This window comes from Falco biarmicus, chromosome 5 (assembly GCF_023638135.1).
Source record: "Falco biarmicus isolate bFalBia1 chromosome 5, bFalBia1.pri, whole genome shotgun sequence".
NCBI classification, from domain to species: Eukaryota; Metazoa; Chordata; class Aves; order Falconiformes; family Falconidae; genus Falco; species Falco biarmicus.
Window position 1 is genome coordinate 30,869,238 of NC_079292.1, and position 26,006 is coordinate 30,895,243.

At 37.7% G+C, this 26,006-nt stretch overlaps 1 protein-coding gene across 1 annotated transcript in view; it reads left to right on the forward strand.

Moving 5' to 3' along the window:
• Positions 1–1,509: 1,509 nt before the first annotated feature.
• Positions 1,510–26,006, forward strand: part of LRGUK (leucine rich repeats and guanylate kinase domain containing) — a 41,465-nt gene continuing 16,968 nt past the window's right edge. Inside the window, exons 1-12 of the mRNA XM_056341740.1 lie at positions 1,510–1,979; positions 3,111–3,218; positions 3,876–3,957; positions 5,003–5,103; positions 5,854–5,935; positions 9,174–9,298; positions 12,692–12,835; positions 15,065–15,145; positions 16,568–16,654; positions 18,702–18,808; positions 23,020–23,139; positions 25,900–25,996. Of these exons, the coding sequence (XP_056197715.1) occupies positions 1,770–1,979; positions 3,111–3,218; positions 3,876–3,957; positions 5,003–5,103; positions 5,854–5,935; positions 9,174–9,298; positions 12,692–12,835; positions 15,065–15,145; positions 16,568–16,654; positions 18,702–18,808; positions 23,020–23,139; positions 25,900–25,996 (1,344 nt within the window). The 5' untranslated portion in view covers positions 1,510–1,769. The remainder of the gene's footprint in view (positions 1,980–3,110; positions 3,219–3,875; positions 3,958–5,002; positions 5,104–5,853; positions 5,936–9,173; positions 9,299–12,691; positions 12,836–15,064; positions 15,146–16,567; positions 16,655–18,701; positions 18,809–23,019; positions 23,140–25,899; positions 25,997–26,006) is intronic.

The window sequence follows — 26,006 nt, forward strand, 5'->3', positions numbered from 1 at the left end:
GTAGCTTTATTGCAGTTATTGTAATGTTTCCCTGAAGGAAAAATACAAAAATCCATGGATAAGGTCCATAAGAAGTTTTTATATCTTCCTCTTTTAATTTTTTTTTTTTAAGCAGTAGCCATTGCAGTCAAAGATGAGTGTCATCTTACGAACACAGGAAAGGCAATTATGTGATGTTGAAACCCAGAATTACAAGACTCTCAAGGCTCACCTGGCTGTCATGACCCATGCAATAAGCAGGAATACTTCATCCCTAGTATTAAATTGTTTTATCACGTGGAGCAGTGCTTTCCCCATGTTTATATCGCAAGGACCTGTACTTTGAGACATCCCAGCACGTTCTCTTCCTCCCCTCCTCTATTATTTTCTGGCTTTACTTTCTCATTTTACTCTGTTCTGCAATGTAAGAAGAAAGGCAGATGATGGACTGGGAATGGAAGAGGCTTAAAATGAGAGAAAACATTTTTTTTTTCTTTTTTTTATTCTGCACTAATGAAGTTGTGGAACTAGCTGCCACAGGGCATGACTAGAGCCAATAGGTTACTGTGCACAACTCAACTAATCACAAAACATGCTCACACAAAACTCAAATATGTTTAGCATCTTTACTTACGATTTATATTACCAATTGATTCGTATCTGTAAGACATTTTTTGTAGCCCAAAGCTTGTTGTTGGCTGCAGTTGGGGATTTTTATTTCTTCCCCTGAAACATGATGTGATGAGCTTTCTTTTTTCTCAAACTAACAAATCAGTGATTTTAACACAGTGCAGCGGTGCTTTGTGGAGCTAAACAAAACCATCATCTCAGAGAGTTTGCAGCACCAACATCCACTCCAGCAGCTTTCACCCATGGGTGTCCTCACGCCCCACAAGCCCAACCGTGGAAACAGTCAGGCCTTTGTGGTGGTAAAAAACCAGGACAACAAGCAAAGATATTTCAAAAGCCATCATTTTACTTTCCCTTGCTCTGACAGCCTGATTATTTCCCAAATGTTTCCAGCAAAATTATTAAGATTTTTTCCACCAGCTCTGAAAAGTTACTCTTTTCTTAAGGAAACACATTACTTCACCATTTCAAACAACCCTCACCCCTGCAGATGGCTGTGCTTCCCAGTAAAAATGATCAATGCCACCAGTCTTCCCAGACAAAAACTAGTAAGACCAGGACCGGCCTATGACTAAAACAGCTAACTAGAATTCAGGGCTACAGACTGCCCGCACAGCCCTTTTCCTCGAGCAAAGTTGCCACCTTGCACAGAGCCCATTTTGGCCTGGGGCTTTGCGGCTGGGTAACGGTGCCCTGAAGATTCTTTGTCTGGCAGTATTGACGTTGCATCCTGATCTGGAACAAGCAAGCGGAGGCGAACACACGCTTCCCCGTGCTGTGGAGGAGTGGGGAAAAAAGGAGACAAGCAGGGCTGTGTGAGCGGGGCTGCGAGCCGGAGGGCGCCGCCTGAGGAGGGCGCCGATGGGGCGGACTACAACTCCCAACATGCTCTGCGGCTGGGCGGCCACAGCCAGCGAGCCCTGCGCAAAGAACTACAACTCCCGCCGTGCACCGCTCCACCCGCCGCTTTCCTATTGGCTGACTGGCTGGCTGGCACGCATCCCCTTGCCCTCAGGAGGAAAGGCGCTTCTCCCGTCTCCAGGACAACGGGAGAGCAAACAAGATGGCGGCGGCCTGGTCGGAGGGGTGAGGGGGAGGTGTTTGAGTGCCAAATACCGATTGTGCGGCTCTCTCCGTGTTCTCGGTTCTTCTTACAGCTCATGGCGGGGGACGAGGAGAAGCAGGGAGAGGGCAGCCTCGAGAAGCAGCCTCCCGCTTTTCAGGGGCCTCAGCAGCACCTCTCCCAGTGGTTGCCTGGGAAGCTGTCCCAGGACAGACCCAGCCTGCGGCCTCCACAGCTCAGCCTGCCTCACCGAGAGACCGAGCAGGAGGAGGATGGCAAAGAGGAAGAGGAGTCACAGCGCACAGAGGTTCAGTGCCCCCCAGCTGTTTGGGGAGGGACGTGCTCGTGAGGGAACTAGCCCTTTCCCACCTTATCGCTCAGTGTTGCTGTGTGGGAAAGAAGGGGAGGTCGATGGGAGCACCACGTTGTGCATTTCCCCAAAGAGGAGAAAAGCTGGTTTGGCCTGTTTCCCTTCACCTCTCATTTCTGCCTATTTATAGGGTCCCTTTCATCCCCATAGTGTCCAGGATAGTCTGGATTGCCCCCCTCTCTCCTTGCTGTATAAAGACTAAGGATAAGTTGGTATATGGATGACCAAATTAAACCCCTTTACTGATGATATTCCCAACCCTGAGATTCAATAAGCCCCTGGACCCAAGTGAATTTTTAGTCCCTGCTCTTCTGGGCTCTGAAGTGTCCCCTGCCACAGTGTTATCACCTCATGTTTTTACTTTGTTGAAATGCATCTGTAGTCTCCATTGCTATAACATGTAGGTGCTATAATTTAGATGATTACCATTTGAAACATTATTTATCTTGGTCCCTAGATTAGCAATTGTATGACTTCTCCAAGCTTACAGGAATTTCACAAACCATTGGCTTATTTTCTCATTAAACCTACACAGTGGTTCATTAGTGCCATCTGTCAAGTACCCTCTTTGGCAAAGATTGTTCTCTGAAGAGTAGCACTAGCTGCTCATGCTGAAAAAATTTAAAGGGCTTCCAATAATGTGCGTATTGGGGTGCAACGCTGGGGTTATGTTAGTGCTGATTTGCTGAGATGTTAACATCCGTAATCAATGTGAGTTCCATGCTCAACATCTCTGGAAAGAGGTCCTGTTTAGAGCTGTGCATTCAAAGCAGAAGGTAGGAAAAAAATCCCAACAAAAACTTGTTGAACCTTTTAAAATTAATAGAGCTAGTACGTGACATGTTTCTATTTATCTGTTTTGAGGGCTGTATTCATAATTTTTGCTAATGTGTAGTGCCTTAGCAGGGTGATGGAGCACTGAAAGCAGTGTTTGATTGAGGACTTTCATTAAACTGTTCCCAGTTGCATCCCAAGCAGCCCCCAGATTGTACCAAGTGTGGTATTTCATTTCATGAATCTCCCCTTAATCTCTTTCTCTCCCTACCTCCCTTTTCTGGTATTTTATAGGGTCAGTTTGATGGAGAGTTGGACGAAGACACTGTGGCTGAGGGACTCCACAAGCTGGGGCGCTCAGCCTCTGGTATCGAATACGTTTATCTTAATCTGTCGCTTTCAGTAAGTATAAGAAAAGAACATCAATGTGAAGTGCTTCTCTGCTCAAAGGTTTCCTCTTTTTAACAGCAAATAGTTGGTCTAGTAAAAAAGTGTCAAGAGGCAGGGTTTTGTTTCTACCTGTCAGCGTTGTTTCATGTACATGGGATTTTTGACAAGACACAGCATGGCTTCTGCTGACAACTGCCATATTGCTTTTTTTCACTTAGTAGCAACAGCAGTAAGATTTTTCCTTACCCAGTCTTCAGATGTGAAAATGTATCTTCCTGCTTTAGTCAGCTAGAGGGGAAAAAAATAGAGGAACATGCTGAAGACCTGAGAATGCTGCTTCATTGCCCCTTCAGGAAGTTAAAATGCTTGTGTCTTTCTAAAGATTACTTGCTGACGCTCCCTTTTCTATGCAGCCTTGTTTTTTCTGGCATTTTTCCTAGCTACAGCTATCTCTCTGGGTTGTTTTAAAGTCTTCTTTTGACATTTTCTCCATTCATGGCTGGTCTGCAGGTCTAACATCACTTGCTGTATATGTCATCCTGTTCAGAAACATCCATCTGGAGGGACCCTGGGGCATGTCTTCGATGTCTCCCGCTACTGTGTATCTCTTGGGAGAGCGGCTGAGGTTATACAGCTAGTTATTAAAGTCTCTTTGCTTTATTTTTCCAGGGTCGTGAGCTAAGTAACATTAACATTCTCTGCAGATACTTTCACCTACAGAAGCTGGAACTTTCATGTAATAAAATTAATGGTATGTGGTAAATACACTAGTAAATTCTTGGGTTGTGAAATTGTTTAAGATGAGAAATGCACTGTACCACGGAGCTTTAGTATCACAAGGCCTGGTCTGTGTTTTAATGGTGTAACTACTCCAGCTCTACAGAATGAGGTGATGGCTAGATCTTCTTGAGAATGATGTGTGGACCATTCAGACAGCTGCACCAGCATATGTTTATCAGCAAGAACATGGAGATTATTGTCCAGTTTATTATCCAAAGATAAAATGCAAGCAAGCATGTCAAGACAAGGTTAAGGCTGAGATTTTACATGTGCAGATATTTTAATATTTAAAATTATGTCTGGTGCAGTTTTCCCAGCCTTGGCCTTTCCTTTGTCAAGGTTTCCCATTGGCAACAAAATGTAAGAAATTACATCCTGGATTGAGAAAAGTAGCAAATGGAGACTGGGGTAAACTCCATCATACTCCTTCCCTCTCCCTTGTACTCCCCAGCTAATTTTTTAATTTAACATCAAAAGGAATATGCTGTGGTGGGCAATCTGTTGCATTATTTCTTTGAAGTTCATTTCACTTGAGGTGCTGGAGTCCAATAATAGCACTTTTGTAAGGCAGTCCTCCATTCTCATTTTACTAACAGTTTGTCTGTGAAGGTCTGAACAGAGCAGGGACTTTTCCATAGTAACTATTCAGTCTTCAGTAATTGGCCTAAATACTTCTGTCCACTAATTAACAACTTAGGACAGAGGTAGTCTCTCTGTCATTCTAGAGGTAGCTAGAATATAAAACTATTCTGACTTATAGTCAAATCAGTTGACATAATGGAAATCTAATATAGAACTTGAATATTTGTTTCTTCATGGAAGAAACCATCTTTTTTTTTTTCTAGTAGAAGGTGTTAATAAAGCTGATTTCTGCATTTTAAACACTGCTTTCTGTATGTGTAACTACAAATCATTTCTTGATTGCTATTGGACATAATTATCACATTTTGACATGATGATCTTTGCATTTACCTGTGCATTCATGTACACAGTTTGACATTTTGTTTTGTTACTAGATCTTTCTTGTATCAGCCACATGCCTCACTTACTACAACTGAATGCTTCCAACAATAAATTGACTACGTATTTCAGTTTTAAACCACCTAAAAATCTCAAGGTATGTTGCAATAAATGCATTTTATGGGTTTAAATCCAAAACTATTTTCTAAATCTAATTTAGACATTGTATTTGGACATATGCAAAAGTGAATTTTTATGCCTTCCTTATTCTTCTTTCTTACCTCATTTGACATTTTAATAGCTTTTCCAAATGTTTGGGTATTTTACACTGCACATTTCAGTCTTTTATTTTATTTTACACTCTGAAGTCTTGCATGCCATGGAAAGGTGTGTTGTACAGCTAACTGTTCTAGCTGGAGGTAAAAATAGCCAGAATTTTTTCCTTGCTTGTTGAAATCATCAGACCTTTAGTGGGATCAGTTCCTGCCTTTCAAAATTGACTGATGCCAATCATTATTGTGAAATACGTACTTAAAGCGTAGCTGTGTGCCATTCTTCCCTTTAATGTTGTTTTCATGTAGCTTACTTTGGATTATAAAAAGCAGGAGGTTGTTTTGAAATGCAACCTCTATGTATTTCTCGGTCTTCTCTGTAACTTTTTTAATATGTATGAATAACTACTGGACCATTAATGATAATGCTGTTGGAAGAAAGTATAATTTTGGAAGTTCCCAACACGTGAATTCCGTGTGTCATATGAAAGAGTCTTTCTGGTTATGTCTCAGTATTAATATAAATTATCTTCTTACTCCTTCCACACTCTTGATTGCAAGTTTAATGTAGTTTTGCAAGCCAGCTGCAAGTGCTGATGAAATAAAACTAACTTTCTGTCTTGTTTTTTCACTAGGAAGTAGATTTTTCATACAATCAAATACCTAAAATGCAAGATTTGTCAGCATACCAGTCACTTACTAAACTCCTGCTGGATTGTATCCTTTATGGAAATTCAAATGGGAGAAAGTTGCTTGTTTGCTTTCTGAACAACTACTTGCTTCAAATAGATACCTGCTTTCTTTGTATTTTTCCTTCATGTCAGTTTTGTCTTCAGAAGCAAGATTAAATATTGTCATTCTGGTGGTGAAACTGATCTTAATTTACTTAAGCATGCATGGTGTTGAAAGTGTTTGTGTATACATGTAAGTTATTAACCGGCTAGAGGAACACAGGAAGCCTCCACTTTGCATCATGTAAAACTGAAAAAATGACATGTCATACTCTCTTTGCATGGCAGAGGTAATAAATAATCCCAGTATTTTTATATACAAAAGGTTAATAGGAAATCAGCTTGGAACACTAAGCTCCCTTAAATGAAAAATGTGCATGTTGTTCAATTTTAGACATAGCTAATTATGCAGGGACTGTAGAGGCTCTGTGGAGGACAAGGCCGTTCAATGACAAAGAGAACCTTTTAAGTGAAACTTCCTGGAGTATGCTGAGGGAAGTCACTGGGGGAAGGTGTTCTGCTACCCACTGTCTATGCGCTCGCTGTGGTATCCTGTTTGTGGGATTAAAAGCACTGTTTTGGCAGAAATCAGATAAATATGAACCTGCAGATTATGTTTCATTGCTTACTCTTCTAAGGCCATCCATAGTACTCCTAAAGATTCTCCTTTGCTTTTCTGAAAGGTCTTCTGGAGTTTCACATTGACATGCTGCCTTACTTACAATTGCTTCCCGAGGGCTCGTGAACCTGTCCTTTTTGCTTCATAATTTGCATCTTGATTTTCTGCTCTCTGAAAAGGAGACGGCAGCAGGCTGTTGCAGGTTTTTCTCTGTCTCTTGTCCTTGAAGTAGCCCATTACCAAACGATATTAATACAATGCCTTTTTCATGTAGGAGCAGATAAAGCATTTGCAGGGCATCCAGGTTATGTTATTCACACATTTTAGAAGGTGTGCAGGTGACATGATTCTTGTCAGAAAATGGCATTGAGACACTATCCCTTTGCAATTCTGATTTTTCATCACAGAGCAAAAACCATAGGGCAAAATGAAAAGGAAAAAAGATCAGAGATTTGTATTGTGGATCTGAATCGATATTTTTTCATTTCGTTTCAATGCAGCAGCATGCTGTCTTCAATTTTTTCATTTGTCAATGAAGATGTCATTGAAATGGGGAGGAAAAACTGTTTCATGCATACAGTTGCAATAGGACCCGCTGGAATATAGGGAAAATGAGTGCAGGATTCACAAGTACAGAATTTAGAATAGCAAAGTAAAGTGGCATGTTCCTAACCCGTGTCAAGAACTCCTCGCCAAAGACATGGCAGACAAAACAAGCTGTTCTTTGTAATCATAGATGAAAATACTATATTGAATATCATGCAGTAGTAGAAATGTTTGGCATGCATTTCTCGTTGACAGTAACTAAGCATTTCTTACCATATTTAAGTGAATTATGATGCAGATGGTAAGGTCTTTGTAACATTTTTCTGACAGGTGCACACACAAGCACACCTGACAGGTTTATAAATGAGTTTTGAAGGAGAAAACTGCCTAAACCAGAAAGGGAGACAGCTTGGGCAATAATATCTGACAAAGCATTATAGTGAGCCGTTAAAAGACTAAAACTGATTCTATTAGTTTTTAGTCCTGAGCAGTTTGCTGCTTCAACTTGATGCTTGTGGCTTAAACAATACTTGTTCCTCGCCAAAACTTCTCCTCCTCAGTTGCAAGAGGAACAGTCTCATTTTGTATCTGAAACAATTATTATCTGTCAAATGTTAGTGCCTGTGGATTCTTTTGGTTTCTTTTCTTAAATGACAGAGACAGCCAAGTGTGAGGTCATATGAAAAGATAAACCAGTGCTTACTAGCTCCTTTCTCCTCCTCCTTCCCCATCTAGGCCTGTGAGTGTAGACCTTAGTGTACAATCAAGTCCCCATGTAGGAATGCAGTTAGGAAAAAACAGAGTTAGGTTACAGCTATTAAAAAGTATTCTGTTGGCCCTGGCTAAGCTTACATTTTATTTGCTTACAATATTATTCAGACTGCAAGAAAAAAATCATTTGATTGTTAATTTGTCCACTGCCTGGAAAGAATTAAAATTAGCTTGCCTTTCTTTGCAGGCAGAGTTCATTCTCTCAAGTCAATTAAAAATGTTTTATTCTGTGATTGCCTAAAGGCATTTCTCTGTGTCCTGCATGTTCTGGCTAATTTTATGTTTTTTCCAGTTATATTTCTTGGGGGGGGGGGTATGTAACTAGTTCCAACTTGGATGCTTACAATACGAGTGTAATTCTTCTTGCCTAACTTCAGTCACCAAATTAGATGCCTGCATCAGAGTTACCTGATTTCAGTAGTCAGGTACCTCTGCAGTTCAACCAATTGCAAGAGAGCAATTTGAGATGGCTTGCTGCCAAAGGAAACATGCTTTGTTTAAGGCATCTGGGTAGTTATGTTAATGCTGAAGTTTGCTGAGAGGGATCCTAACTACTTGTACTGCTGATTTTGATTTTAATGTTAAATGAAAATTCACTTTCCCCTTTCAGGACAGATGGCCAGTATAGAACAGCTATAATATAGAGTGAAACAGCCCCATATAGTACTGTTGTCTGTTATGACTTGAATAATTTGTGTATGAAGCTTAGAGGTCAAGGTCAGTTAGGAGCTATGTTAAGTAGTCCACAAACATAAAAAGATTACAGCCTTCTCTGACAAAGATGACAGCTGACTTACCATGCCTGGTACTCAGTTAAAGTCAAAGACATAAATATCCCTATGTTTTAACCTGCATATGCGCATCTGATAAGAAGACCAGAGATTTACAGCATAGTTTTTTAAGATGCTGGCGGAAGTTGTTTCTCCTCCACACTCCTGTTACCTCATTTTCACTACTTTCTTGATTTGTCATCAGCCCTAATGCAGGTCACAAGAAACCATCAAAATTTAAAACCCTTCCAAAATGAAGGGGAGGATATTTCTAGCTGGAACAGTGTCACTTGTCCTCCTGCCCCACAAAATGTTGTGTCAGTCAAACAAGGAGGCAGTAAGTTCCAGAATAGGAATGGATGTGAGCGGCTGGGATTTCACACTCTTTATAGCATGAAGCATTTGATGTCCAGCTCCCCTTACCATAAAATTTCAGCTTTTTTGGTTAATTTAGCAACTAATGTTTGCTACAGTTTTGTGTTCAGTTATTTTCCTTAAATGCAAAAACCTCTGTATAGTTAATAATATAGAGGAGATAAGAGGACTGGAGAAGTGTCACAGTCTGACTCATCTTAGTTTGTCGCACAACAGACTCACTGCAGTCAGTGGCCTTGAGAATTTACCTATCAGAATACTCAATCTGGTAAGAAAGAAGTAATTCCAGTAGGTTTCCTGTCTGTCTTTCATCAATATATTAATGCCCGAATAAAAGTGAAGGTAATTACATGACAATTTTTTCAGAGATATTTGTAATACTGGACACACTTTTTTATTAATTCAGGATCATAAAATAACTTAAAAGGGAGCTCTGAAGGTCACCTGATCCAGCTTCCTGCTCAAAGCAGAGCCATCCTCAGTGGAGGCTGCTCAGGGCCTTGTCCAGCTGGGTTTTGGATTTCTCCAAAGATTTTCCATTTGCTCTGAGTAGCTTTTGTTGCTTAGGTGATGTGTAAGAAGTTACTTATTGTACAAGTCCCACACAATAGAAACTGGTTATTCTTTTTTTAAAGTATATTTCCTCATAAAATTGTGTTCATGATAGCAGTGAGCTAGGACAGGAGAGGGAAGGATGAGGACTGAGAAGCCTGCATTTTTTAAAGAAAATAAGTCAAGTTTAGTATGCAAATCTGATATATTATTAAAAGATCATTGTTAAATTTTTTAAAACATCTTGTAATGAGATTGGAAGCTTTATATTGTCAGCTTGCATCAAGATATCTAGGGTATCTTTGTTTAAATACAACACTTCTAGGTTATATTTCTAGATGCTTTAGTGGGATTTAGCTTACCTGACTTCAGATTTGTGAAGACAACTGCAGCTGAGCTAGTTGTTCTCTGCTGCCTCAAAAGTCAGTGGAGAGAAATAGACACTTAAAATACTTCATTATTCTGATCCAGCTGCTGACATCTACATTAACACAAGATGCATCATGCCTTGGAAGTGCTTGTTTCTCTCTGTTGGTTATGAAGATAGCCAAGGATAACTAGCCCAAATATAGACATCTCTCTGTCAACGCCTGCACTTGTTTGCATGGATCTTGATCTTTTACAGGCCTTAGGAAGGCATTTATCTCAGTGTTCCTTGGCACCATGTTTGTAAAATTTCCTTAATACCAATGCTTTCTTCTAAATCATTTAGAGATACTGAATGGGAAGAGCCATCAACACAGAGGCTGCACAGAAACACAAGCAAAACCTGGTTTTAATGCAATTCTGTTGCTATAAAATACAACAGGCTACTTCTTAATAGATTTTACTTAATAATAATAATTTTAAATATATTTAGTGCTATTTTAAAAATAAGTACAAAAAAACTGCACATAGAAATATGCCCATATTTGCTACAGTAGTTTTGAGCGCCTACATAAATATGTTAGGTAAAGTGAATAAATCCCTTATGAGGAATAGAAATATTCTTTTCCAATTCTTCTAAAATTGTAAAGATTTTTCTTCTGTTCTGTAGTAATTGATATGGAAAAGAGTAAGATCTGTACCCATCAAGGCCTGATTGGCCTTTGTACTTACTACTGCTTTGATAGTCAGAAAAGGTATTCACATTTAAAACATGATAGTAGTATGTTTTGAATAATTTATTCAAACAGTATTCAGTAACATTTTTAATATACTTCTATTTGAGCTATATAATACTTTCGGTAGCCTTCAGTTATGCCCTTAGTGGCAATAAAACTGAAATTTGTCTCATGTTTAGTGGATAAGATTAACTCAGATTGGCAAAATCATGTCTAAAAGTTCTAAGATAAGCTGTAGGAGTGTGACAATCTAAGTTGACAGGAAGATCTTTTCTCTAAATACTTTCTTCAGGGAAAACTACAGTAAGTCACTCAACCATTGTGTGCACTGATTTCCTCATCTGTTAAAGGCCTAATAATAATTCTGTTAGTAATGGTTATCTGCTCAGTAAAATGTTTTGGAGGTTGTGTTAACAGCTAAGCCTTATTAATGTGAATGTGTTCTTCATTTTTGGTTCTTACATGCTGATATGATTATTTATACAACTTCCTGTCTTTTTTAATTAGCAGAGTAGATAGTCATGTGGAAATTATGTAAATAGACAGATTTTAGCATAGCTTTTTCTTTTACTAATTAGAATAAAATGCAGTTCTTTATTCATGGGACCAGTCATCCCCTCTCTTCCCATTGATTCATTCATTTTCCATTTTCCCTTGAGCTTTTTAGGTTGAAAGACTAGTAAGGTCTCAGGTTTGTATGAAAGGCTGCAAAAACTGTAAATACTGCCTAGTTATACCAAAAAGCCTTTATTCTGCTTATGTTTGCAAAAATTAAGTACAGCTCTAATGAACTGGATTCTTAGGAATTTTATGCTTTGCAAAAAGGATGTCTGCACAAATCCCTTTTGTTCAAAGAATTTTATGTGCACCTCTTGCACAGCATTTTGCAACTAGAGCTCTGAGCTGTATCCTATTAAACAGAGGTCTAACGAAGAACAGGAAGAGAAGAGGGAGCCTCCATGCTATTAATAACCTAATTAAACATTTAAAAGTCAGGAAAAATGTCAAGGACAGACAACTGGATTAACATTAGAGTCAGCTGGCTTATTTATTTCAATAGTTCCTAAGTATTTATTAATAGAATACGAAGTTTCAAAGCTTTCAGCACAAGGTGATGCTGATGGAAAAATATAATTTGCAAGGTTATATAGAAAGAATCATGTTGAGAGGCCATCTGGGTACATGTGGCCACTGGAACAAAGATGAGTACAGAACCTAACATGTTATACCTATTTGGAGTTCACAGCAGAAACGAGTATATGATTTGTGAGGCACTGAGAAATTAAGCCACCTGGTATCCAGCGTTAAATGTAGGTCTTCAATGTTATACCTTGTTTGGAAGGAATGTAAAACAATTATAGCTGGTTATGAGTTCTCAAAAACTTGGGTCATTTCTTGTCTTACTTACAGTAAGGTGGGTTTGGGTTTGAGGGTTTTTCTAACATTTCTGTGCATGCTGTCACTGACAGTAAATAAAGTCTGCCTTCACTTAGTAAGCATTAAGGTGAACTTGTGTATCCTGGAGATATTTTTATAGACTGCCAGTAGTCCAAAGAAGGCAGTACTGTATTGCTCTACCTTAATATTTTCATTATTTATTCTGTAATCATGAGTGTAAATATAACCATGATTACAGAGGTAAATTCTATGTATTTATGTATATATATTCTATAATTTTATGTGCATATCTATTTTCTAAATTTTGAGTTTGATAGTGACAAGTGTATCCTTTAGCCATTATCAGCTTAGAAGAATGCTAGAGCTCTTTTTACTGCTTTTGTCTCTTGCTCCTGTTCAAGGTGAGTCAGAAGTTAGTTGATTCTTTTTTCCTGAAGCATTATGGAAAGCTGTAATATGTCATCTCAAGATGAAGAAGGCACTAATGCATAAAAGGCCTATTTGTAATAGAATTCTCAATAATAAAGTGAACACTGTTCTTCCTCAGGAATGTTGTTTTCCATCTGTAGAACTTTATCAAAGGTTTATATGCTTTCATTTCTTCTTAGAGCTCTAACCGGATTGAGAAAATAACTGGCTTGGATAGCTTGAAAACTCTACAGAAGCTGGACCTATCTAGCAATAAAATAAGTAGTCTAGAAGGCTTGGAGGAACATGATCTACTAGAGATGATCAACCTAGAGGATAACCAGGTAGCATACTTAATATCGATCTCAGCCTTTTATAAGAATTTCAGAAACTCTTAGAAAATATTTTTTTTTTCTAAAATTCAATCCCTTTAGGGCTTAGTCAAAAACCTCTTAGAACACTGTAAGAAATCAATATTAGAAAAGATGACATTTTTTCCTTTGATATTTCACTCCAATCCTGTTTCACACACTGAATGATAGTGTACTCCTCAGGCCTTATTTAATGTCTCTAAATGGGTTTATCTTTATGTAGGTATCACTTCTGTAGTTCTTAGTGCTCACACACATAAAGAACTAACAGTGCTCCCTAAAGAGGATAAGATAGGGATGAGTATGCAGCTTTTTCAGCTTGATTATTCTTGAGGATCTTTACTTACATCACAGCTTTTCTACTGCCAGGGCTCAAGAGGGTTTGCTAGTATCTCTCAGCCCAATTTTGCGACCACAGATTCTTCTGAGCTGTCAGCTGGGTACTTCCTGTAAGGCAGAACTGCATGTACTCTATTATAAAAGTGAATTTTGTTATGCAGCAGGAAGTACAATGATATGATCCAGCTCGTTTGTATTTGAATATTGAAACCCAAGCCATATATACGTAATACTTTTGATATTGATCTTCCAGCATCCTTAACTGGAAAGGCCATCGACTCATGAATCATTTTGCCACCAAAGTCTGATTTGCATGTGGAAAAAAAAATCTAAGAAAATAAGAAATGAAAATATAAACCAGGAATCGAACATTTTCTGTCTTTTTTCCCCACATGCAAGATACAATTACAGGATTTAATTCAAGACAGTATGAATTCTTTTTCTCACACTGTGTTCACGTTGACATTTAAAGGTATATCAATTGCACAAGACAGGAAACTATCTAATAGTATGGTTGCTATTAACAGTAATAACACCACTTCCATTGCCTCATATAGTTTTCACTGTTCTTTACAGCATGCAAAAGCTATTAATTTTACCTCATCAAAATTTGCCTCTTATAATTATGTTATTGAAACTGTTTAGTGAGCCACCATTTTTTTAACATTTCCTTCTGAAGAATAATTTGAAGAGAATTTTAATTAATTAACACAGAAAGATCTGAGTTACTTTAGTTCAGTACCACCCAGAATGATCTTAAATGTTTGATTTTTCAAAAACGGGCACGATAGGTTTACCTGCAAACCATGTATCTCATATACATGTTCAATGATTTTTGAATGTTGACAGTTGGCACTCTATGATTTATTTAGGAAATCTACCCAAATGACATCTAACTAAGTCAAAACTGTTCCACGGTGGGCTTCTTATCTTAAAATGAATATTGGCCATGGTTGAGGTTTATGTTTTTGGACACTACGTAAGCTGAGTATGAGTTAGGGGTAGAATCTGAAGTCTTCTAGGTTCAGTCTTTCAGCAGTGGAGTAGAACCAAGCAGGTATCCTTGCAAAGCAACTCATCCTAGCCTACCTTGGATCTGATGACCTTTGGAACTGCCTCTTTCCAGTGATTATAAAGTGAGATCAAGCAACTGACTTGAGCTAACTTAACAGATGGCTAAAATGAGGCGACTGAATGCCATCTGACCCATTTTGTTTTAATTGAGAGCCTTACAACTGTTCACTCAGGGTCTAGCACGAGTGCCTCTGTGTGACTTTGTTTTGGGCACACAAACTTTAATTAATCCCTTGTAACTTCTAATGTGTATCTGAAGTGACTGAGTGCAGCCAGCCCAGGCTTTCGTTGTGGATAGATGAGACCTTAAATGGAATGCCTCGCCCTCTGGACATAGCCAAGGACAACTATGCTGATGCTTTTCAGTCAAGTGCTGCAAGTTAGGTATGATGAACTTGAGCTCCAGTGAAAAGAAACTCTTCTTAGAAGGAATTTTTTTTGCTAGTCAACTGAAGCACAAATATAACTGCAGAATTGCCTCACTTAAGTACATCAGCCACATAAAAGCTAAATGTGTTAGGGCTTGACATTTGAAAGAACTGGAAAAATGCAGGTGGTTTGAAATTGCTGTCTGCATTATACTGCTTCTCCAGCTTACATCCAAGTTCTCTGCCTTTTGTGAGTAGAAGTGCCTTATTGAATGCAGTTAACATGTATACCCATTTTGTGAGTATAATGAAATTTTTTATGTCCGGAGTTTAAAAGCAGGGATTAAAATACTTTTTTTCCCCCATAGTTATCATGGATTCTGTTGCTACTGATTTATGCTCTGTTTCTATCACTAATTAGATTGCTGAGCTGCGTGAACTGGAACGTATTGATGATCTGCATCTCCTCAGAGTTTTAAATCTTTTAAAAAATCCCATACAGGTAAGAAAGAACTGAAGAGGAAGACAGAACTAAGAACATTGAACTGCTGTTTTGGATCGCGCCAGAATCCATTAACCTCAGTTTCTATCTCTGAGAATGGCCAGATCATTTCAGGGAATTGGTACAAGAAATAATGGGTAATGGTTTCCCTGGCGTTGTTACCCACCTTTGTCAGGGAACTTTGAATCACGATGTTTAATATCCACATAGCAAATCCATGAATATGAATTTTATTAATTCCATTTGCAAATCCATTTATATGTCTTTACTCACAGTATGCCATGATTTTTGTTTGGGAAAAGATCCCCTTGTTGTTTGCTTTAAAAGTCTGTTTTCAATTGTTCCTGGGAAAATCTCAAAGGAACTTAATAGTACCTCTTTCAAAATCATGTCTCTCTGGAATCTGTATCTTCTTTTCTTTGTTAGGATTTACTCAGTTCTTATGTGTGGCTCCCATAATAGTCCTCAATTAATTAATTAAGCATACATTTTATCAACAACAATGACATTTCCAAAATACCAGAAATTCTGACTTTGGCTCTGCATTTGTAATTTGTCCTGAGTGATCAAAGAAGATTCTATCCTGACTCTTTTGATTTCTAAATTTTGGGTGAATTTTATAGTGATTTCCAATGTCAGAAAGAAGAAAAACGTGAAGCATTTAACAAGGTCTTCCTCTAATTGTCAGTTTTATATTGGCTTTTGTGAGAATGGTCGGTCATGGCACACAATGAAATTAGCATGAAAAAATGCCCGAAATAAGCTGCCCCTGGTCCTTGATAATCTGAAAGGCTTTCTCTGTTTAGAAGTCCTTTCCCTAAGCAAAGTCTCATCATATTCCTTTCAATTACTGTTTTAATAACTTACAAATGCAACATTCATCTTAAGACAGCTGTCTGTTGTTTTAACAGGACCTTACTGTTTTTAGAACTAAGAAGCTTCATGAACTTGTCAGTGTCAGCTTTTGAGTTTGATTTTTAATTATTCTTTTTTATTGTCTCAGACTTGAAAGCCTACATGATGAAGATTTTGTAATGCAAATTCTCTTTTAAAGTTCCTATAGTACTACTGTTAGACGTATGAACCATAGTTTATTACATAATTCCAGATTAGGTATAGATAATGCTTTTAGTTATCCAACAATCTTTCTTGGTGTTCTAGTGGGTGGGGTGGTGATTTTTGAAGTCCCATCTTGACCTTTTGAGCAATGTACCTCCAGACTTTTGAATAACTATTAGGTTTTGCTGCAGAAGCTAAGCTTGTGGGGGGATGAATTTGTACAGTGTGTATTGACATCTGTCAAGGTAAAAAGCTTCTTATGTTGCAATGCGTTAAGGCCAATTTCATTTCAGCCAATTGAAATTAAATATTAGATTGATGAAGTTAAGTACTTTATGCCAAAATGGAAACTTTGTCCTTCAGGAGCAAACAGATTATTGGCTCCTGGTGATTTTCATGTTGCTTCAACTAACAGAACTGGATCTCAAGAAGATTTCAGTGGAAGAAAAGGTATGTAAACATCAGAGCATTCTGGAATTTTTCCTAAGTGAAGATTCTAAAAAACTGCATGCAAATGTAGCTTTGTAGTCATTTGGGTGTGACAAATCTCCTATGTTTCAGCCCCCAGGATAGGCTAAAAATTCAGACACTTTTGCTTTTAAATCTAGATACATATCTACAGAATTTCTGGAGCTGTTGTGGTATGTAAAAATACAAAGCTTACCTAAAAGCTTTGTTCAGTGAAGAAATTTACTTAGCAGCCATTGTTACTCAGCTAGTGAATCCAAACAGGCAACTACATTCATGAAATACCTGAATTGATACCACTGTGACACTTCTAAAATACTGTTGTTGGATTATTTTTTTTTAGTAACATGTACAGCAAAGTGAACTCTGAAAGTTATAATGGTGCTTGTTTCCTGTTCTACTTCATGCAGCTTTCACTGTAAAATCTTCTCCTCCAAAAAAACCCTGCGCAGACTGCTTAGAGTAACTTTCTGTTGTAATAAAGCCTTTACCCCTTGTACCACTTCTACTGTAATTTGGTTGCTGCATGTAGTATTTGGGACCAAGTCATGCTAGAACTGTTAGGATTAACAGCTGCCAATTGTGGCTGGATTTCAGGGAATTATTCTTTAAAAGTTATGTTTATAGGAAATTCGTCACTCCCAGCTTTAGCTGCATAAATACTAGGGTTCTTGTTTAGTGCCAGGTGCTCTTTATCATGAACACAAAGAAGGGATGATACCAGAGTGTCATTTACCCCACCTACCTGAGATATTGATCTTACTCTTTGTTTTATACGGGAATCTGTTTTCCTTCACTAAAATTCTGAATATATTAAAGAATTTTTTCCTTCTCTATGGACTGTAAAAGTAAGCCTGGGTGACTGGTTTAGACTAGCACTTAACTTTTGGATGACTAAAGTTATTTCAGAAAATCCTCTCCTCAGGTTATTTTAGAATGTCTACTCTAGCCTCATAAATTCACTTGTCAAACTGAATTTGGAGGCACCAGCTCTCCTGTCTCGCTGACATACAAAATGGACATACAGAAATGTAGTTTAGATCAGAAGTGTAGTTTTGAAATGAAACTGCTAGTTACCTACTTGCTGTGCTTGATTCTTATTGTGGAATAATCTTGTGATAGATGAACTAGACTTCTTTAGGACACCTTAACCAGATGACATGCACCAGGATGCACCTAATGTGCTCCTAGCCCCTAATTCAGACCAAAGGACCAAACAAGAGCTGGAGTGAAATGAACTCCCTTCCCCTAGTTCCCCCCAAACAGTGTGAACATTGGGCCCTGAGGGTTTTTGGTTTGTTTTTAAGATCCACTCCTATTGCACCATACTGCTTGCTCATACAGGCATGGCTGTCATAAAAAGTTACAGCAGGATTTTGCAGCAGTGTCGGCTAGCTGATGTTTGATGGTTTACATGAAATGACTCAGTAGTTCTTAACCTGTTTCTGAGTGGATAGCATTAATAATACCAAAATATATACAACTCATTAGCCATCAGTATCCTCAATAGAGCTTTCAACAGAATGGATGGAGGAAACAAATTCTTGGAGTTTGAGCAATCCTCCTTGCAGAAAAGGCAGAAATGCATTGTCAAGTGAAAATGGCAGTTTGCTTACTTGGTTAATGCCCACTCTGTTCCTCTTCTGACAAAAAAATTAATGGTTTCAGTCCCTAAGGATTTTAGTTCAGCATCTTCCACAAGCACTTAGAGGGTGCAAACTAATGGATAATTAAAACCTAAGCAGAATTACTTTGTGTCTTGTGTGGCATCCTGTTTTCTTTCCAGTAGAAGGTTGATTATATTAAAGATGGTGAGCTACATATGGCTGCCTTCCATCCATTTATCACATTGTGCTTAAATCTCCTGAAAAGATTTAGGTAGTAGAGTACCCACAGACAAGTCAAACACAAAGACTGACCCTCATAAATATAAAGCCATTGTTATTCATAGTGATCTGCGAGGCATATTGCAGCTGGAAAAAATTACATCACTGCTCTTCTTTCTTTTTCCCCCATACTGTGGAAGCAGGTTGCTGCTGTGAATAAATACGATCCTCCTCCAGAAGTTGTTGCTGCTAAAGATCATATGACTCACGTTATGTATAGCATGCTGCAGCCCCAGAGAATCTTTGACAGGTAAGCTTACCTCCACTTCACATTTACTTCTGAGGGTGGCACTCAAGCAAAGCAGAATATGTTGTCATATTTAGAAGGACATTCTTCTGTCCCTCTCCCACCTCTAAATTAATCTAGGAAAGAGAAGTTCTATAACGTTCTGTTAGCAGTCTGGAAATTAGGCAAATCTTATTTGGTCGAAATTGATTATTAAACGAAGTTAGTTCCACCTCTAAAGTCTGAGACAGATTGTCCACAGCTCCATTTTTTTTAAACAATCTGTTGAAACAGATGGCCGTTTACACCGTAAATGAAAGATGCCAAATTTCTATCAATACCCAAAGGCAATTTAAAAATCTCTAGAGGCAGAAAAGAGCTGTAAAACATACTTTCTTCCTATTCTACTTATTCTTTCTCTTCACCCTATTGGCATCCCATTGTGAACAAAATTGTTTTGTGGCTTTGAGACACATTTTATATTCGTAAGGTGAAATTTCAAGTTTGTACTTAGGGAAGTCCAGCTACTTCCACCTTTGGGAAGAGATGATGCTGACCACTACTTAAAGCACAGAAGGGAGCAGCAAATCTCTTTCTCTAGTGTTGCCATTGCCATACCAGGTAACTTCTCTCAGTCTCATTTCTCATCTAGAAAATGGAAAAGGCCATACTTTGCTGCTCTGCAGATGTGTTATGATATTTCCATGATGAATACTTTGACATACTGTGATGAAAGATACTATGAAATATACATGGTTTATAATTACATTGGCTACAATGGGCACTGAGATCAACTTCTGTGCCCCACACCTTGTTTTAGCACCATTTGGGACATTTTAATTCATAACTGATTAACCTGATTTAAGATCCATGATTTAGTAACTCAGACATTTTTATTTTTAGGATATCTTTATTGTGAATCTTATGTTTTCTGGGACTGCTGATGAAAGACAGGAGCAGTCCCAGTGTGATGATAGCTCTGAGAACTCTTAACAGCCTATTAACAACAACAACAAAAAAAAAAAAACCCAAAGATTTATTTATTGTATTGCAGGGTTGGAGATTTCTTAAAAAAAAAAAAATAAAAAGCACCATAGTTTTACCTAAAGTCATGGATTTCTTCCAATGCAGACATAGGCTCTATTTATATATTTGTGTACTGGGTTGTGTATGTGTATCTTCATTGCTGGAAAGAAACAATTCTGTCTTCTGTCAGAGGTATCATATACACAAATATATAAACATGCAGATCAGCATTTATGGTACTGACCAAAATTGTTAATGATTCTTTGAATGTTTGCCCATGCTCAGCTGGAAAGCACACAACACAGTCATTAATGAAATCTTCCTAATGATGGTGTGTTACATTCTTGACACTATAAAATGCTTATTGGAACCAGATTGGTACAGTTAATTTGCATCTATCTTTTTAGATGTGATTCTAATTAATTCTCATTTATTAATATCTCTCTTAAAAATAAAACCTGAAAACAAAGCAAAAAAGTTACACTGTTGCATACTCTGCAGTCAGAAAACATTAGCATTAAACTGCTTATGCCATTCTCTTTCTCTGTGTGCCTTATGATTCTATCTTTAATTACATGGTAACACACCACTGAGCAATATTATGTGTATATTTCCCCTACTAGAAATGCATGTGATATTTAAAAAGGTAGCATGTTCGTAGTTAGAACTGCTACATCGGAAGTAGAAATTTAATAACATAATAAAAACTTCTTCGGTCTATTGGGCAAGTACATGATGAGACTTGGTATCTGGCTATTGATAAATTAATTCAGAGAAGAAATAGAGCATGATTATTTTTGATAATGACAGTAATTAACCATTGGAACAATTTACCAAGTGTACCAAGAATTCTCTGCAACTGGAACATTTTTAATTAAAATATGTTCCAATGGAACCCCAGGTATCAAGCTTGAAAGAAGAACTAACTCGGGGAAATCCTGTAGCCAGTGTGATGAAGGGAGTCTGACTTAGATGATCACAGTGGTCCCTTCTGGCCTTGAAATCTATTAATCTTGCACAGCACTGTATTACTGTACCTGCCAAAGACAAAGAAAGTTGAAATTAAATGAGCCAAGAACTCTTTACAAGATACTGCTTACAAGTTGTAGGAAAACCAAAACCTTTAGTTTATCTTTTGAGAACCAGTAAGTAGTGATGTAATGAAGGACAGTAGTATGGAAGTGTTCTCCATGTTCTTCTGATGAAATAATAAATTGAAGGAATTTGAGGATGTGAGGGACTTGAGCAATGGAAATTTATTTAAAAGAATTTGAATTCTGAGTATGATCATGTCAAGTAATGGTATACCATATCATTACTGGATATAACACTTCCTTGTAAAAGAAAATATTACAGAGGAATTCTGCAATTTGCAAGCATGTAACAGGTTCTGTGCATGGAGAATGAATATATTAAACCTATGTTGAAGATAAGGGTTCTGTCTTCACAGACCTGCCTTGACATCATTATTCATGAAGGGCATGGCCTTGAGCAAGAATAAGTACCTTTCTTCTATGTCTTGATAAATTTTGGATCTCTAATCACTAAACATGTTTCCTGGAATTCCCGTATTTGGAATGGTTTATTTGTAATAATGCGCATTCATTTATAATAATCCACAACTGGCATTAATAACCTCCTGGGGTCATGTCTTAAACTGGTCTTTTCCTTACCACAAATGTCAGAAAAGAGAAAGAGTCTGAACAGCTCAAATAATCAAGAGAGGAGAAAGACATTTCTTGTATCGAATGGAATGTCACAACCTGACAGATTCAGATAAGGATTTTTAAAATTTATTTTTACCTTCTCTAGTATTTTTAATGTATTGTTCTAATAAGCTTATTGTGCTAATGTTGTGTAATATTTTGTAAATGTCATCGATTGGAACAGTAAGTAAAAAATCCTTAAATCTCCCAAGGGTTCAGCTACTGCCTTGCTTTGAAGTGGTCTAGTGGATGAAATGCTGAACCGGGTTCATTTCAGAGTTTAGTAACAGCACATATGTACAGACTCCAGCCAGTCTCTTAATTTGTTAGGTGTATCTGTTATTTCTTCTGTGAAGATAGTATTCCACAGGAGAATTAGAAGACTGAATTGCATTATCATCTTAGCGCTTCTGAAGCATCAAGTCCCATTACATACATATAGTCTGGTAGATAATAGAGCTGGTTTGCTGAACGTAAAACAGGAGTAAAGCCATTTGAAATCTTTTTCCTCCATGCTTGTATTGGTTATCATTACTTCTTAAGGAGTTAGTTACTTGTAAGGTAAAAGAAATATACTCTGTTTTCAAGTATTTGTGTTCACCTGTTTTAAATCACATTAAATGGAAGTTAAAGGCACATAGATTAAGTTTAGTTAAAGCTATTTCATTAGGTAAAAATAAGTGGGTTTGAAATTATTTCAACTATTTCTGACATATTTTCAAGTGGCATAATCTTAAGATCTAGCTGAGATCTAAAAATGAGAATCCAAAGTTGCATTCCATTTTTAGCTGTCTAAATAAGTTGCTGGACACTTAAAAGTGCAGAAATGCTAGTAATTCTAGTATTTACAGCAGGAAGTGGAAGTCTGAGGATCTAACCATTTGCTCAGCATGGAGAAAATGGAGGGCTTTGTATTTTTGCAACACTTAGGATTCTTTTATTGTAGTGTTATTTGTGTTCAGTGGATTTTAAACACTTTTAGATTTTCTTACTGTATTGAATTGAAGAGTTCTTTACAAATTTGTCACCTTCATCTGACAAGGCCACAGAAGTCAGCAAGATTACATGCAGGAGTCTGTAAAGGTTTGTAGGATTGAGTCCAGGTTCATAGTAGGCTTATTATCCTGATCATTAAAATATTAACATCTTTGCAATAGACTTGGAAAACTCTTAAACAAATCCCAGCAACACTGTAACTGCAGAGGGAGCTTCAGAAAAGGCTATAAATCAGAAAAGATTATAGTAGACATAACATTATTCTTTTTGCAAAAGAGACCCAGGGGTCTTTAGTGTAGTATTTTGTGCTATTTTTATGTTTAGAGCATATCAAACTGAGCACATGCTTCCCCTGATTTTTGTCTACACTGTGAACAATGTGAATAGTGTGATAGACAGGTGAGATTAGTTGAAATAACGATAAAATCTCTGCAGAAACCTTATACAAAGTTGCTGAAGACTTCATTTGTAGGTAATGTAATGGCTGCTTGTTTTCCTTTCTTGTAGCACTTTACCCAGTCTTGATGCTCCCTACCCCATGCTGGTATTAGTTGGCCCTCTAGCCTGTGGTAAGAGAGAGCTTACTCATAAGATCTGCAGACAGTTCAGCAATTTCTTCAGATACGGGTAAGTTTACTCCGTAAGTTTAAAAGAACATCAAGTGATCAAGGCTAGAATTGCTGCTGGTTGTTGTTGTTTTTAAAGAAGTTAAAAGTTAAAGACAGCCAATAAATGTTCATTGCTGTGCATTTTATCTCTTCACAGGGCTTGATTGCCTGAAGTCATCAAATACTTCCTTAAAAGAAAAGCTATTTAAATTATCATGTTCTTTTCAAAGGTGAACAGCAAACAAAAATGTGTCGTTTAGTGCTTCTTTTATTGATCTGTTCTATCTATGCTCACTAATGCCACTCAACCTAAGCATCTGTTTAGATATGTATGCATTTCTCTTAATTTTTGTAATGTACCTGCATATAAAACATTAGCATGCATGTGCAGACTGCATCCAGAAGCTACGAAAGGAAGCAAGTGCAATTGCTGGACCAGTTTATTATCCTGTGAGTAGTGTTATCAAAGCAAATGGCACCTTTCAGACTTCACCACCTGCTGCGAGAACTAATTCTCCCTATCTGGAAGACCTGAATTATGATCCTTACCGCCTTGGGCTGCCTGTGTATTTAGTGGAGGGAAACTCTCTCTTTCCAAGGGAGACTCAGCCTTTGTGAATCAGTTCCACGAGGTACCTACCTATTTTCAGTGCACAGTAGATGGAAAGTCTGGCTAAGTTAGATCACCACTATCTGGTGCCTAGAACTAGGCGGTGCAAGCTGTTCTTGTCCACCCATTCCATTCCTCACAGTACCTGACTTTCATAGGTCCTATAGCACATGCCATTTGGCACTGGTCTATATTCCTGTTATATTATCTCTCCTCTATTGTCTCTTTTTTTTATTACACTAATTTATCCATTCATTTTAAACGAGACTTTGCCCATAGTTTCACATGTATAGTGTCTGCCGCAATAGGACGCCCCAGTTCTATTTGGGCACTCTTGGGTATTGAAGTGGTGAGTTGTAAGAAAGGGACCATGGGCACATATGTGCATATGTGAGAATGACTCCTCAGAGTTCTTAGCATCGCAGGACCATATTCTGCATGTCAGTGTGATGTCTAGTGGTAGCCTCTACTCTTAATTTAATACACCTCTAATTTAATATACCATGGTGAAAGAGCCTATTTGTATTTCTGCCTGCTCTGTACACAGATTATAGCCACTTGCTGGATTAGATCATTAAACTGGCAAGTTGAAAGGACATTTTAAGAAAAGATCTGTGAAGGTTATGTGACTGGAAAAATGACTTTTTACCTTCCTTTAAAACAGCTACTATGTTTTGAAAGATTGGAAATTGCAAGCTAATTGAATGCCAATTGAAACTTTCCAAGCACTATGTGTTTTTTTTAAGACCATTGTTTTTATACTGTGTATTTTATTTCCTAGAAGTTTTATGCGGGGGGGGGGGGGGGGGGGGGGAAGGGAAAGAGACAGAATCTTAACAGAGCAGAAAATTGCAACCATAAAGCAAAGTTGTATTTTAATTATTCAGTGGAGATTTAAGCAATTTTATGGCTTACACTTTTAAATTTCAAACATTCCACTCATTAAAAATGTATTTCATGCAAGACACTCTGGCAGTTTGAATGTAAACATGGCCTTGCAATTAAAAAGGGTTGTAATGTTTAAAAGTGTTTCAAAAAATAAAGTTAAATTGGACCCTCAAACCATCTGGCTAGTGCTAAGGAATGACCTTTAAAGCCGGATGCACTCATAGTATCTTAAAGAAAATCAAGCCTTTGAAGTGAAATTTTACAGAGTCCATGTGTAGCACGCTTTTCTCATTTGCCACAGCTTGCTGATAAAAAAAGTGGCACCATCTAATGCCATGACAGTTAAGTTCTGTCAAGCTCTGCATTGTAGACTAAACTTCTTAATGGTTTATAACTCAGCTACCTTGAATAAATGAAAAATGGCCTGGCAGGTGTTATACTAGTATGCGGTATGTATTTTGCCATATTTTCCAGGCCAGTGCATCAGAAGTCAAAGAGTTAAAATGTCAGTGTGAATCAATGCCAAAGCTCTACCTTGTACTTTTGTTCCTCTTATCCTACAGGATATGTAAAAATGAAAAACAAAACCAAAGCAGAAACAAGAAGCAAAAATATGATTTCCTGAAGCAGAACACGAGCCACTGCATACTTTAGTCTAGAATTGCTACATGCATTGCCTTAGCTGAGGTTTTGTGGTTCTGTTTGGGGGTTGGGTTTTTTAGTGTTTCATGCTGGTAGTAAGCTCATGTATCTGAGGTTTATCCTGTTCTCCAAGTGGTGGCAGGCAATTACTTTTCCTGCCTCGTATCCCACTTATCTCCCTAGTTTCAGGATTGTTTCTCCCCTTACTGTTAGGGGTCTATTTAAAGATTGGTCTTTATATCTCTTCCTTGACCCCACAGTTCAGCCTAATTCCTAGTCTCCTTTTCTGTATTTAGGATTCTACTTTATATCATCCACAAGCTGACATAACTGGAAAAAAAATGGTTTCATCATTTCTGTCTTACAGGGTGCTGTGACAGCTTCAGTTCAGGCTATCCTGGGTTGGTGGGGATTTATAGCCAAAATGTAATGTTACGTTTAAATTTTTTTTATTTTATTTATGGGTTAATCTTTCAAATATGCAGGATTAGTGGTATGATTTGCACCCCTTTATATTTCTCATATTTCTTCTTAAAAATAAAGTGATTTGCAGTATTTTCCCTTTCCCCCTCTCCTATTCCATAGCTGCTTCTATGATTGAAAACAGGTTATTTCTTGATTATACCATATATCTTCCAGACCCTGTCACACTACCAGGACAGCTTACTTTGGTGAAGAAAACAGACTTGATTACTATTTCATTTCTCAAGAAGCATTTGAAAAAATGGTGAACACAGTAAGTATCT